This window comes from Nelumbo lutea, chromosome 3 (assembly GCF_056320005.1).
Source record: "Nelumbo lutea isolate HS-2025 chromosome 3, American lotus-T2T, whole genome shotgun sequence".
Taxonomy (NCBI): domain Eukaryota; kingdom Viridiplantae; phylum Streptophyta; class Magnoliopsida; order Proteales; family Nelumbonaceae; genus Nelumbo; species Nelumbo lutea.
In genome coordinates, this window is record NC_142686.1 from 86,355,231 (window position 1) to 86,367,698 (window position 12,468).

At 36.7% G+C, this 12,468-nt stretch overlaps 1 protein-coding gene across 9 annotated transcripts in view; it reads left to right on the top strand.

Annotated features, from left to right (window-relative positions):
• The first annotated feature begins 1,347 nt into the window (after nt 1-1,347).
• LOC148866199 (CDP-diacylglycerol--inositol 3-phosphatidyltransferase 1-like) overlaps nt 1,348-12,468 on the top strand; it is a 29,274-nt gene continuing 18,153 nt past the window's right edge. The window contains exons 1-6 of one of the 9 annotated variants that reach the window (XM_088976208.1): nt 1,348-2,272; nt 2,357-2,442; nt 7,910-8,010; nt 8,307-8,443; nt 8,660-8,744; nt 8,829-8,878. In XM_088976208.1, coding sequence (XP_088832334.1) covers nt 8,377-8,443; nt 8,660-8,744; nt 8,829-8,878 — 202 coding nt within the window. In that variant the 5' untranslated portion in view covers nt 1,348-2,272; nt 2,357-2,442; nt 7,910-8,010; nt 8,307-8,376. Of the gene's footprint in view, nt 2,273-2,356; nt 2,443-3,044; nt 3,873-7,909; nt 8,011-8,306; nt 8,476-8,659; nt 8,745-8,828; nt 8,879-12,468 lie in introns of those variants that run through there. The other 8 variants (XM_088976206.1, XM_088976211.1, XM_088976213.1 and 5 more) reach the window with 8 other exon arrangements.

Here is a 12,468-nt window from a genome sequence, read left to right on the forward strand (position 1 = left end):
TATCGAAGTACTTTTAGAAAAGTACTCTTACGAAAGCGCTTTTTATAGAAGTATTTTTATAAGTGAGTATTTACAAAAGCACTTTTATGAAAGAACTTTTACAAAAGTACTTTTATGAAAGCACTTTTATAAAAATACTTCTATGGAAGTACTTTTATAAAAGAACTTTTACGAAAGTACTTTTATAAAAGTATTTTTACAAAAACACTTCTATAAAAGTACTTTTATAAAAATCTATGGAAGTACTTTTCTAAAAGTGCTTTTATAAAAGCACTTTTACGAAGTACTTTCAATAAAGTGCTTTTGTAAAAGCACTTTTATGAAAATACTTTTGTCAAAATACTTTTACAAAAGTATTTTTTTCAATGCCAAAAGTGTTTTTATATAATTTTTGATATTTCATTCGGTTTGGATTGGATCCAATCCAATCCATTTACATTTTAATGGATTAGGGATTGGATTTAGACCGGATTGGGTCCAATCCATTTGTAAGTAGACTCACATTGGACTGCGTCGGGTTGGATCAAATCCATCCAATTGACACCTCTGATCTGTTCAAAATATGTTGGTTGGTTTCTTTTCAATCACTTTATTCTTCTTGACTAAAGTGTATAAAGTTGCACTCGAGAGAATTATTTATTGAGATAAAGAGGTTGGCTTCTTTGGCGGTAGGTGAAGGGTTTGATGTTATTCTAATTTGAAGTAGTGATTCGATCAGCAAGTAGGATGGAGTAGTAAATGTAAGTGTCAACTAGAGTCTATTATTGTGTCTTACTTCTTGTCGAACCAGCCTTAGAAGTTTGTAAACGTTTAGAAGGTGTTTAGTGCAAGCAATGTAAGCATTCACAAGGAATTGCCTTTGGGAAACATCAATAGCAAAAGAATAGTTTTGGAATTAAGAGAAATTATATAAGTCACGTGACATTACATGCAAACTGATTGTAATGGAACACTAATAGTAGAGGAGAATTTTGTCCATTGTCCGAAAATTTAAGAGTACTTTAAAATTGTTCTTCAAAGAGTGAGGGTTTTCTTATCCATTTACTAAATCATAGGGGTGCTTTAAAATAGTTCTTTAATTATATGATTTCTATGTTGATAATTTTTATAATTTCCTGCCCCTCTATTCTCTCGCACAAGAATGCTTTGCATAACTGCCCGGATGTAATAGACATGTTAGATAAGAACAATGAGTGAACACGTTATAACTGTGTGACACATGTCCCAGTTAATGTGTCTTTCGTCCACGTTTTTACTCCATTAGACAGAAATTATTCATTATTTTTATTATCTTTGTCTAAATAATTAAAAATAAAAAACAATGAAAAAGGAAAATGTAAATTACTCACTCATTTTGTTTACCTACATCCGTCCTGCATCCAACATGCCATTGTATGGGAAGTGAGGGAGAGAACATGAGTCTGAGTTCGCACCGGATCTGACCACTAGAACCGATTGCTGGCATCAAAGGAGCATGTAGCTCGAGTCCGCTAGAATCGATTGTTGACACTAGAGAAGAAGCCTGGAGTTTGAGTTCATACTGGACCCGAGATCTGAGAGAGACTCAGTAGATGTAAAAGGTTTCATCCTTCCTTCTCTCCCCCTCTCTCCGTCATCTTTGCACCTTGCTCTTCTGCCGGAATCAATTGTTAAAGAGACAACTTCAATAGCAAGGAATTCTCCACCGAGATTATTGAATCCAAGAGTTGTTCCGACCTGATCAATGCAAAGATCACTTGGGGTTTTGATATGTCAACAAAGAGTATCTACTATGTAATAGCCATGTGAGCAAATCCTTGAGTTCCTTCAATATATGTTTCGACGCCATGAGAACTTCAATGGAATCTGCATCCCACTAGTACAACCTTGGCTTTGGGGGAAAGACATCATGAAAGCAGCAACTACATTACCCGTGTTGCTTTCGTTCCCGTTAGGTTGGGTTTGGGGCAAGACGAGGCATGAGATATAGAAAGAATACCCAATTTATAGGAGAAGATTAGATTTAAAGAAAAATAGAGTTAGTCAATTGTAAGAAAGAAAGTGAGAGAATGATTTAAGACGATATTTAAAGAGCAAGAGTATAATTTGTGAATCAGCTAAACAATAAGGGTAGATTTAAGTAATTTGTCCAATAAAACCTTTTAGTCTTTCAACATCTCTCTCAAAGCGTCACTACTCGGCAAAGAGGGACAATGTCCGGTTTTGAAGGTCGTGTTTCTCTTGTTCTCGATCTAGCTACTCAGACGTCAGACCTCCTCTCTGTATCAGCGAAGTAAATACTCCAAAGCAAAAGAGGAAACATTCATTTTCGTGATAGAATCGCTTTTCAACTTGATTTTTTTTTCTTCGTTTGCAGTTCAGTGGATTTGGCGGATGAAACTGCGAAATATGTTTTCCCGAAGAGATTTGAAAGTTGCAATTTAGAGGAAGATTTGATGACAGGTAATTTTTTGCAGTCAGTTGATTCATTGACTGTTGGATTTTGTTGAATTTGATCGGATTCTGGACTTTGGTTTGTGACTGTTTTATTAAATCTTGAATCGTGAAACTGGTCTGCAAGCTCAGTCTGTGTTGAGGGTTTGAGCATGTGAGTATTGTTATAGTTTCCTTGAAATTGAAATACATGATTTTTTTATTCTTTAAAAGATAAGATCAGCGTTGTCAAAACTCAAAAGCAAGTGAAGCACATGACTGAGATAAGAAGAACATCCTTTCTTTTTCTTTATGTTTAGAGCTTGTCATTTTGAGTAGATTTAAGTTGATGCATACTCTTTCCACTAAAAATATTCCTGTTGCCCCCCTAAACTTAAAAGATTCTGTTTCAGACATTTTCATTGGTCATTACTCTGAGACCTTATTCCACCCTCGGATCCAACATCCACCTTTGAAAGAGAATCTTCAAGCTTCATTCACTCGATTGGCCTCCATATTTTTCCTTATCTCGATCCGCAATGACCAAAATACCCAAAACGTTAGTAAATTCTTAAAATACCCTTATGCCCTAATCGGTCAAAAGTTTTAATTAAGGTTGGTTCTCTCCCCAGTTCGGCGACTGAACCAGCGGCGGCCACCACTCCTCCTGTCTCGCTCTCTATCTCACAGTCGCCAGTTCGCCACCGACAGCAGCGGCGACTCGCCTCTCGCTCTCTCTCAACTTTCTCTCTCATTCTCTTTCTTATTGTCCCCTTTTCTTCCTCCTCCTCCTCCTCCTCCTCTTCTTCTTCTTCTTCTTCTGTTCACCCACCGTCGCTATCGATACCGAACACCGAACAAGTCCGGTGGTTCCCCCCTTTTCTTTTCACACATTATTTGTTTCTATTTCTTCCTCTTTCTCATTCTTTATTTCTTTTTCTTTTGTTTTTTTTTTCCTTCCTCCATTTGCTGTCTTTCCGTCATTTTCTACGTGGCCGGTGGACTCCATTAAAAAAGAGCACCACCGGCAGCATCCTCTCTCTCTCTCTCTCTCCTCCATTTCCCTTTCCACCACCTCCTTCTTCTTCCTCTTCATCTCATGCTCTTCTTCCTTTCTTCTTCCTCCTCCATTCTTTCCTGACTGCCACCTCTGCAAGCATCATCACCGAACTGCAACTCAACTGGTACCGCTTAGATCAATTCTTCCATTGGCCAGACTTCCCACTATCGAAAAATTGAAGATGCCCGCGATAGGACCTCGAAGTTCGTCGGGAATCTGAGCCAGTGCATCATCGCCATTGAAACTCTGCGATTCCTCATTGGCCCAGGTCGAGATTTGCAGAGGCAGATCAGAGTTATCTGTCATCGTTTCCCCTGTTCAAGTTATCTATCATTGGACGCTACCATCTATTTCCATCAATAGCAGCGTGGAATAACTTCCCTGAAGGCGACTTCTAGAGGTCTGTTCATCTCCCATTGTCGGTCAATGCTTTCCCTCTGCAAAAGTTTTTTACCATTTATCATCTTCCCGCATATAAGTATAAATTCATAACCTGCATGTTGAACATCTTATTTAAATTTTGAATGTTAATTGATGTTAATATTAGTCTTTGGATTTAGACCCTGTTTTCAGTTTATTATTATTTAAGACAATCAGGAATGATAAATATGGTTAATATCTTGGTTAGTACTCATGGGTCGGTACTGGTTTACCTGTCGCAAGCTTTGTTATGCCGAAACCTAAATGTTAAGTCAGCAACACTTCCAAATGCCACTTCTTCCCGTCGCATCCGTCTGCAGGACGATATAGTCACAGGATTTTACTTCTCAGTGAGTGAAAGATTTTTCTCCGGGTGTACGTTGAAAGCTTCTATCGTAAAACTCATTCGAGAGGGCTTGGTGGTCTTAAGAATGGTTCGGGTGGGGGTTCCTTGAATAAATCTTTGTTTGCGCTAAATGAAGAAATTCCTCTTTATGTCATTGTTGTTTGCCATTTTATACTGTTAATTTTTTATTGAATGTAAGCTCTCGCATCATAAAGGTTTTCTGTCTTATCGTATTGACTAATCTCAGTTATAGTTAATGCATATCATTTCATATTTGAGCTGCTCATCATATGGTTCACCTTTTAGTTCAATTGAATTATTCTTTGTTTTATTTTTCTTTTCATTCTTCTTCTTTCTTTGTTTTATGGTAGTGATTAATTGTCATCCCACGAATTTGATTGTTTCTCATCCATTATTACTTAGCATCTCTTCTCCACTCTCATGCCCCTACCTTTTGCATTATTTGTGTTTGTGATTGTTTTGGCTTCCCCTGTGTGGATCCTACCTTTTGAAATGGGAGAGGGGTGCCTAACCCCTTCCTTCTAATCTAGTCTTACCTGGGCTGCTTTAACAAGTCCTTGGGGTTTGGAATCACTATTTTTTTTTTTTTATCAATGTCACTATTGAGCCAAAATGAAATTTCAAACTCAATGCTGGTGGGCCCATCACCTCCACTTCAACCAAATGATGAGTAGCAACTCCAAATCAGCCCAAGTGAGTTTATTTTCGACACTCACAATCACAGTTATCAAATTGAATTTGAATATAAAAATGTAATATCCATAGGATTATTATCAAATTCAAATATGTAATTTTCCTATTGAACCAAATTGGATATACCTGAATCCAAATTTGATCCGACTCGTTTGTAGCTCTTATCCAAGTCTGATTGGTTGGACTTGGGCCCAAATCAAGTCTGAACTTTGAAGTCTTCTCTCCTTCCAAATCCCAAGTGGCCAAGTTGGTGTTTTGATGCTCTTTGTACGGATACCCGTTTCATGACTCACTCACATGTTCGTTTTGTGTTGATGTGGCTTTTCTCTATTAATTTCCCTTTTTTAATCATACAAATTAATTTGGAACCCGAGTTGACAAACTCCCAGAATTGTGAAAATTAGTGTTGCTCACAATCCAGAAATTACTCTCATAATTAAGAACCCGAGTTGACAAACTCCCATTTGCACCATTCTCTCACCCTTTCTCTTTGTACCGAAATTTCTTTTTCTTCTTCAATCTTCAAAGTTCAAACCTCAAGAATGTCAAAACCCTAACTCTGGTGTTGGTGATCCAGAATAACATTTTGTTAGAAAAGCATCGAGCAAATGCAAAATAGTTCATAATAACTCTTATGATTCCATCATGGTCATGGTCCCCTCTGGATGCTGGGTGGAAGAAACTAAATTTTGATGGCAGCTGTTTTGGAAATCCGGGGCCATCGGGTATTGGTGGGGTAATAAGGGGAGAGAATGGAAATATGATAGCCATGTTCTCAGGTCCTATTCTGCAAGGTGATATAGTGAGTGCAGAGATGAAGGCAGCAGTGTTTGGTGTTGAAAAAGCCAAAGAAATTGGGATTGATAGATTGATTGTTGAAAGGGGACTCAAACTGTGGTATAGTGGCAGTTAAGGAATGAGTTCAGGCGCTTCAAACAGGCTTCTAAAGACATGATTCAAATAAGATGGATTAGAAGATCAGCTAACAGTATGGCTGATGGACTAGCTAGGCAAGGAGTTCAAAGACATGTTTCTGTTGGGTTACCTTTTTGGCTGTGTTGTAATCAAAGAGATTGGTTTTGGTTTGTTTGGGGATTTGATGTATTTAGTGGACAATGTGGAATGTTCGTCCGACACAACTTGTTGTACTTGATTTTCTAATTAATGAATTTTTCTGTGTTGCTGATAAAAAGAAAACTCTTATGATTCCTGCATCATCCCACAAGTGGAAATTTTTTGTCAAGTGTATTGATACAAGGAGATGAAAGACATTGAAAATGGTCTTCTATGAAATGTGAAATTTGCCAAATTCATCATTTCTCTATTGGCTTAAACTTCTTAAACAATAGAGGATAATGTAGGAATTCTTTTTATTTTTTCCAACAAAACTTCACCATTTTTTAATAAATATGAGTAAAAAGCCTAACAAGATACGTGGACAAGTTTCTCTCATTGGAAGTTGGAGCCATTACAGCCTTCACAGAAACTGAAAATACAGCTAATGCATCAGAATCTGAAGCAGCCTCACCCTTCCTACTCGTACATACATCACACAAGAAGACATAGAAGAAAGAAATTCTTAATGTCATAAAGTTTTCATATTTGTAGATAACTGTTCTAATGAACATCATAAATTTGGGGGTTATAGAGGGGTAAACTTTCAGCAAATGACACTATAATAGGGCATTGCTGCAACAAAGAACTATATTTAAATGTAAATTTAGGTGGATATCAGAGAAGGATGGTTGAAAGAAAAGTATCAAGAAGATAGAACTATTGTGATTATGAAAACATATGAGATGCAAGGACAATAAGCAACACTTGGGACTTGGGAGTTTTTACTAGTGGAGTTTTTGGATCACTGATACTAGAATTAGGATTTTGACCTCCTTGAGGCTTGAAGATTGAGAAGAAAAAGGGATTCTAATTCTTACTCTGGATTATGGAAAATAAGCAACACTAATGTTTAGGACTTCAAGAGCTTGCCGGCTTGATTTTTTAATTAATTTAGATGATTAGAAAGGGAAAATTATAGAGAAAGAAAGCATATCAACATGAAGCGAACATGGAAGTGAGTCATGAAGTTGGTAGTTGTTCAAAGAGCATCTAAACACCAACTTGGCCACTTGGGACTTGGGAGGAGTGGAGACTAGACTTGAAAGTTTAATCTTGATTTCGGCCTAATCCCAGCCAATTGGACTTGGATAAGGAATGCAAATGGATCAGATTGGGATATATCCAATTCGATTCTATAAGAAAATTGCATAGATTCGAATTAGATAATAATCCATTACATTTTTATATTCAAATTAGATTTGATAACAGTGTTGGATATCTTATTCGAATTTGATTTGAATCAATGATTGGTAGTTTTGTCAAAAATTGAACCAAAATTTTAGGGAAACAAAGAGGAACTGACATCTAAAACACAGAACACACCTTTCCTTTTGAAATTTGAATCAAAACTTATTAATCAATTGTGCTTGTGTATGAAATTTGAAAATTATTGTCATATTGCATAGCTTCAAATTTAAAACAAAGCACAAGCCTTGCAGTGTTATTGGAGAGTGATGTTGAAATTTGTAACAAATCCATTGAACCTTGCAGCGAGAGAGAGACCGAGAGAGAGTGAGAGAGAGTTACTGACAAACTTGGGCTTGTAGAAGGTGTCGCCTCTTCTGCCCAATCTCTTCTCAGTTCTCATCATGGCCTTATTTCGGTGAGAATGGACAAAGGAAATGGTTACAAAGGAGAAAACTCGAGTGTATGAGATACTAAAGGAGGAAGACAAAGAGACTTTGAAATATAAGCCTGAACCTTAAATCCCTAAATCGAAAACCATAACATTAGATCATAAATTTTAATTATAAAGGGCATTTAGTTTGATACAATTCCTTTGACCAGGTAGGAGCTAATAATTCCTCATAAAGCAGATATTTGCCTTGGGTTCCATGCAGGTCATAAAAGTGAAATCTAAAGACCATATATCATATATGGTTAATAATTGGTTGCACACGTGCATGGCACATACCCTTATACTAGTTCCAAAAGATCCATGGTAAGATCTCCTCTCTTTCTTCTGAAATACTGCTTGTCACTGCATTTTGTATGTTTTCATAATCAAAATAGTTCTATCTTCTTGATACTTTTCTTTCAACCATCCTTCTCTGTTATCCACCTGTATTTGCATTTAAATATAGATCTTCATTGCAGTAACACCACATAATAGTGTCATTTGCTGAAAGTTCTCCCCTTTATAGCTGCTACACACAAATTTATGATGCTCAGTAGAACACTTTTCTGAAAATATGAAAACTTAGTTCCTTTTTCTGTCTTCTTGTGTGATGTATGCAGGAGTAGGAAGGGTGGGGCTGCTTGAGATTCTTATGCATTTGCTGTAATTTCAGTTTTTGTAAAGGCTGTAATGGCTCCAACTTCCAATGAGAGAGAGCGAACCTTGTCCGTGTATCTTTACATCCCCAATATCATTGGTAGGCTTTTCTGCTCATCTCTTAAAAATGGAGTAAGTTTTCTAGAAAAAGAGAAAGAGTTCTTACTGTATTCTAATTGTTTAAGAAGTTTAAGTTAATAGTGAAGTGATGACTTTTGCAGATTTCATATTTCATAGAACATCATTTTTTATGTCTTCCATTTCTTTCTTGTATCAATATGCTTAACAAATAATTGCCACTTGTGGGGTGATGCAGGATACATAAGAGTAATTATGAACTGTTTTGCATTTGCTCAATGCTTTTCTGACAAAAAGCTATTCTCGATCCTTTATTTTATCAGGTTGCCATTAATTACTATAAATTTATACTTCTGATTTTTTTTCCCAATTCAATTGAGTTTCCTTAAATTCATTTGTGCCTGCAGCTTTGTCTGCGATGGTTTAGATGGTTGGTTCGCCCGCAAATTTAATCAAGGTATAGTTAAACACATTCCATTAGCATAACAAATATTTTTCCTCATGGTGCTTCTTTTAATATTTAATAATGCAACTGACTAGGCTAGTGATGTGCTTGCGATATAATTGATCAGTGTTATGCATACTGTAAGGCCCCATCGCTTGAGCATGTTCTATATCTCCTATTGTTGTTCATAAAGTATAATTTGTGAATAAAATGAGAGAATTTAAGAGGGAACCTTAAGAATTCAAGATGGTTAAGAATTTTCAGAATGGATATTCTATGCTAATTTCATGGGTAACTAATTCCCATAGCCCCCCATCTGGCTGTTATCACTATGCTTCCCAAATACAGCAACAGCACAGCTGGGCAAGGTCTTAGATGCAGAATTTACATGTCATTTTGATGTCAAATGACATAATAGCATGCTTGGAACTTTTCTGAGGTGACTACAACGTTACTAGATTACTCTCATTTTGTAAAGTCTGAGCCTTATGTACCTTAAGTTGAGATCAAGTTGCCATTTTCAATCTTTATTCTTCTCCATGCATCTCCTCTTTTTCTTTATAGGAAATAACATTATCCTAATTTTTGTTCTCTTTTCTTCCTGGGGTTTCTGCATAAGGAGGTTTAGTAAAGATGCTGTTACATCTATTTTGCAGATGGTTCATTTTGAACTTATTCACCTTTATTGAGCTGGATCCACAGAAAATAATTCCTGGGAATTTAGATTTCTTAGTTTAGCCAGTAGTCTCATAACTAGAATTGTAATTAAGATGGTAGGTTGAATTTTCTTCCACTCCTGAGATCTACCAATTAAGGCTGTGATTGGTTCCTCAAAAAAGAGTAAGAAAAGTTGTGGGAAGATCCTTTCAATTTCTGTTACTTTTTTTTTCCTCACCTTTTTACCAAGGAAACCAAAGATTGCCTAAAAGATGAATTCAGTATTATTGTTCTTCCCCAATAGTTTTGTTCTTGTTGTTGCTTACTATATCTATTTTGGTTTTGTTCTGCCTCAAATTATTGGTTCTGATTTGAGTTTTGCATCTTTATATGTACGGACCGACTCTTGTACCTATCTGTGTCATGTTAATATAATCTTTTTGTCTTGTTACTGATAAAAAATGCAAAGTGTTTAGTTAGGGCCTACGTATTGCAATATAGATTCCTCTTGTGTGGCATCAATATCTTTCCCATGCTTTTCCTTTTTTCTAGTGTAAATGCCTGGACTTATTTCATGATATCCTATATCTTTTTGCTTAGGTGTGCAAAGGAACTTCCAGTAGGGACATATATGTAGTTGTCTCTTTCATTGAGTTTCAATGCCTAACAAATGTCATGCAATTCTTTGTTGTGGCATTTATGGCGCATCTCTTTTGCATTTAATCATCATTCAATTTCGAGGTTCATCATCACTATATTATTTTTTATAACTATATGTTGTGAACTTGGTGGTGAGACACAACAGGGAGGTGATTTTTAAAATATTTTTCCTTCTATCTTGCACGTTGCTTTGAAGCATGAGGGCTGAATTGGTTTTGCAAATAGTGATCTGATAATTGTTCTTTTGTGGGACAATTACTTTTTTTTTTAAATGACATCTATTTTGTTGAGTTGTTATAAAAACCACTGTTGTTATGACTTATATACTGGCTATATCTTTGTTAGACATTGAAATTCTCGAGTTGTTATAAGCTGATCACTAAGGTAAACTCCTTGCAGTTGTTTAAGGGCTGGGTAATAGGAAGAGACCGTCTTGGTATCTCGTTTGCAGTTTGCAGATGATATCCTTGTTTTCTGTGATGGGGTTTGCAGAGAAGGGGTAGGAAATTTGAAGTTGGTAGTGAAGCTCTTTGAGAGGATTTCCAACTTGAAAATTAATTGGTCTAAAAGTCTGTTGGCTGGTACCAATTTGGAAGATGAGGATCTGAGAACAATGGCAGAATCCTTGGGTTGTGAAAAAGTGTTTTGGCCCCTAAACTACTTAGGTTTTCCCTTAGGTGGCAACCCTAGAGCTACTATTTTCTGGACCCCAGTGGTGGAAATGTTTGAGAAGAGGCTTAGCAAGTTGGAAGAGGAACTATAGATCATTGGGAGGGAAAATTACTTTGATCAAATCTAATCTAACAAACCTTCCAATGTACTTCATGTCAGTTTTTAGGATGCTCCAAGCAGTGGTAAAAATAATCAAAAAGATTATGAAAGACTTTCTTTAGGATCTTGGGGAAGGGAAGAAAGATAATTTAGTGAAATGGGAAAAGGTGATGGAGTTGAAGGATGAAGGGGGTTTGGGTATCGGGAACCTAAGGTCAAAGAATATGGCTTTGTTGAGTAAATGGCTTTGGAGATTCCTTGGAGATAATGAGAAGTTGTGGAATAGATTAATAACAAGTATCCATGGATTGTCAAACAATGAGTGGGATGCGGGCATCTTGCACAGAGCTACTTTGGCTGCTCCTTGGAAGGTTATCCATGACATTCTTCCTGTGTTCCTCACACATATCAGGTATGACTTGGCCTTGGGTCACCAAATAAGGTTTTGGAAGGATACTTGGATTGGAGATTCCCCTTTATCTGAGGCCTCTCCTTCTATCTTTGAACTTTCCAGCCTCAAAGGAAAACGTGTGTCCGAATTTGTCAGCTCCTCTTCCCAATCAGGTCTGGATTGGAACTTGGGCCTAATTAGGCAGCTTAGAGTCTGAAATTCTCAGTATTGCTGCTTTTCTTAGCTTGTTGAATTCAGTGGTTTTGGGGGATAGTGGTTCAAATTCTAGAGTGTGGGCCCTTGATCATTTGGTTCATACTCTTGTAAGTCCTTGAACTCTCTTGTAGCCACCCCCATTCTTCTTCTTTCTCTGTGAAGGAAATATGGTTTCGGCCCATTCCTCCTAAAATCAGTGCTTTTCGTTGGCAAGTGTTTCATGGCTCTATTAATATTTGTGATTTTCTTCAGAGGAAAAGACCAAACTGGTGTTTGTCCCCAAGTTGGTGCTTCTTATGTAAGTAATTTGATGAGATTGCTCTTCACTTGTTAGTGTCCTGTCCTTTTGCTCTTTTCTCTTTGGTTGCAGACAACGCCTCCTAATAGCTTGGAGGGGCTATTTGGCTCTCTTACTTTAAAAGGCGCGCCTAGGCGCATGGGCGAGGCGCGTTTTGGGGAAAGCGCCTCGCCCAGGTCCTAGGTGCACCCTTTCAGAAGGTGTGCGCCTGGTGAGCTTGATGCGCCCTGCGCATATTTGCTAATGTTGTTCATTCATTCATTGCAATAAAATATCTTCTTAAAAGGCAATGAAAGTTAAAAGATCATTATTTTTTATGTGAGAAATAAGAATTTCAGACCCTAACATAGACTTGTTAGGGCTTGCCTCGAGGATTGTGGTACAAAGGCAACTCATAGAATCAAGAATGCAAATAGTTTTACATCACATTAACTACTTGAAACAATGCAATTAAGGAAAAAAAGAGGTTGTGGGTTTTACATGCTTGAAAATGCTTTATTTGTTTGCTTTTATTTTTAAATTTTCATTTGAATACATTTTACATGTATGTTTATGTATTTTAATTTTAGATAATAGGTTTTTTAAATAATATATTTTAAAATTTATGTT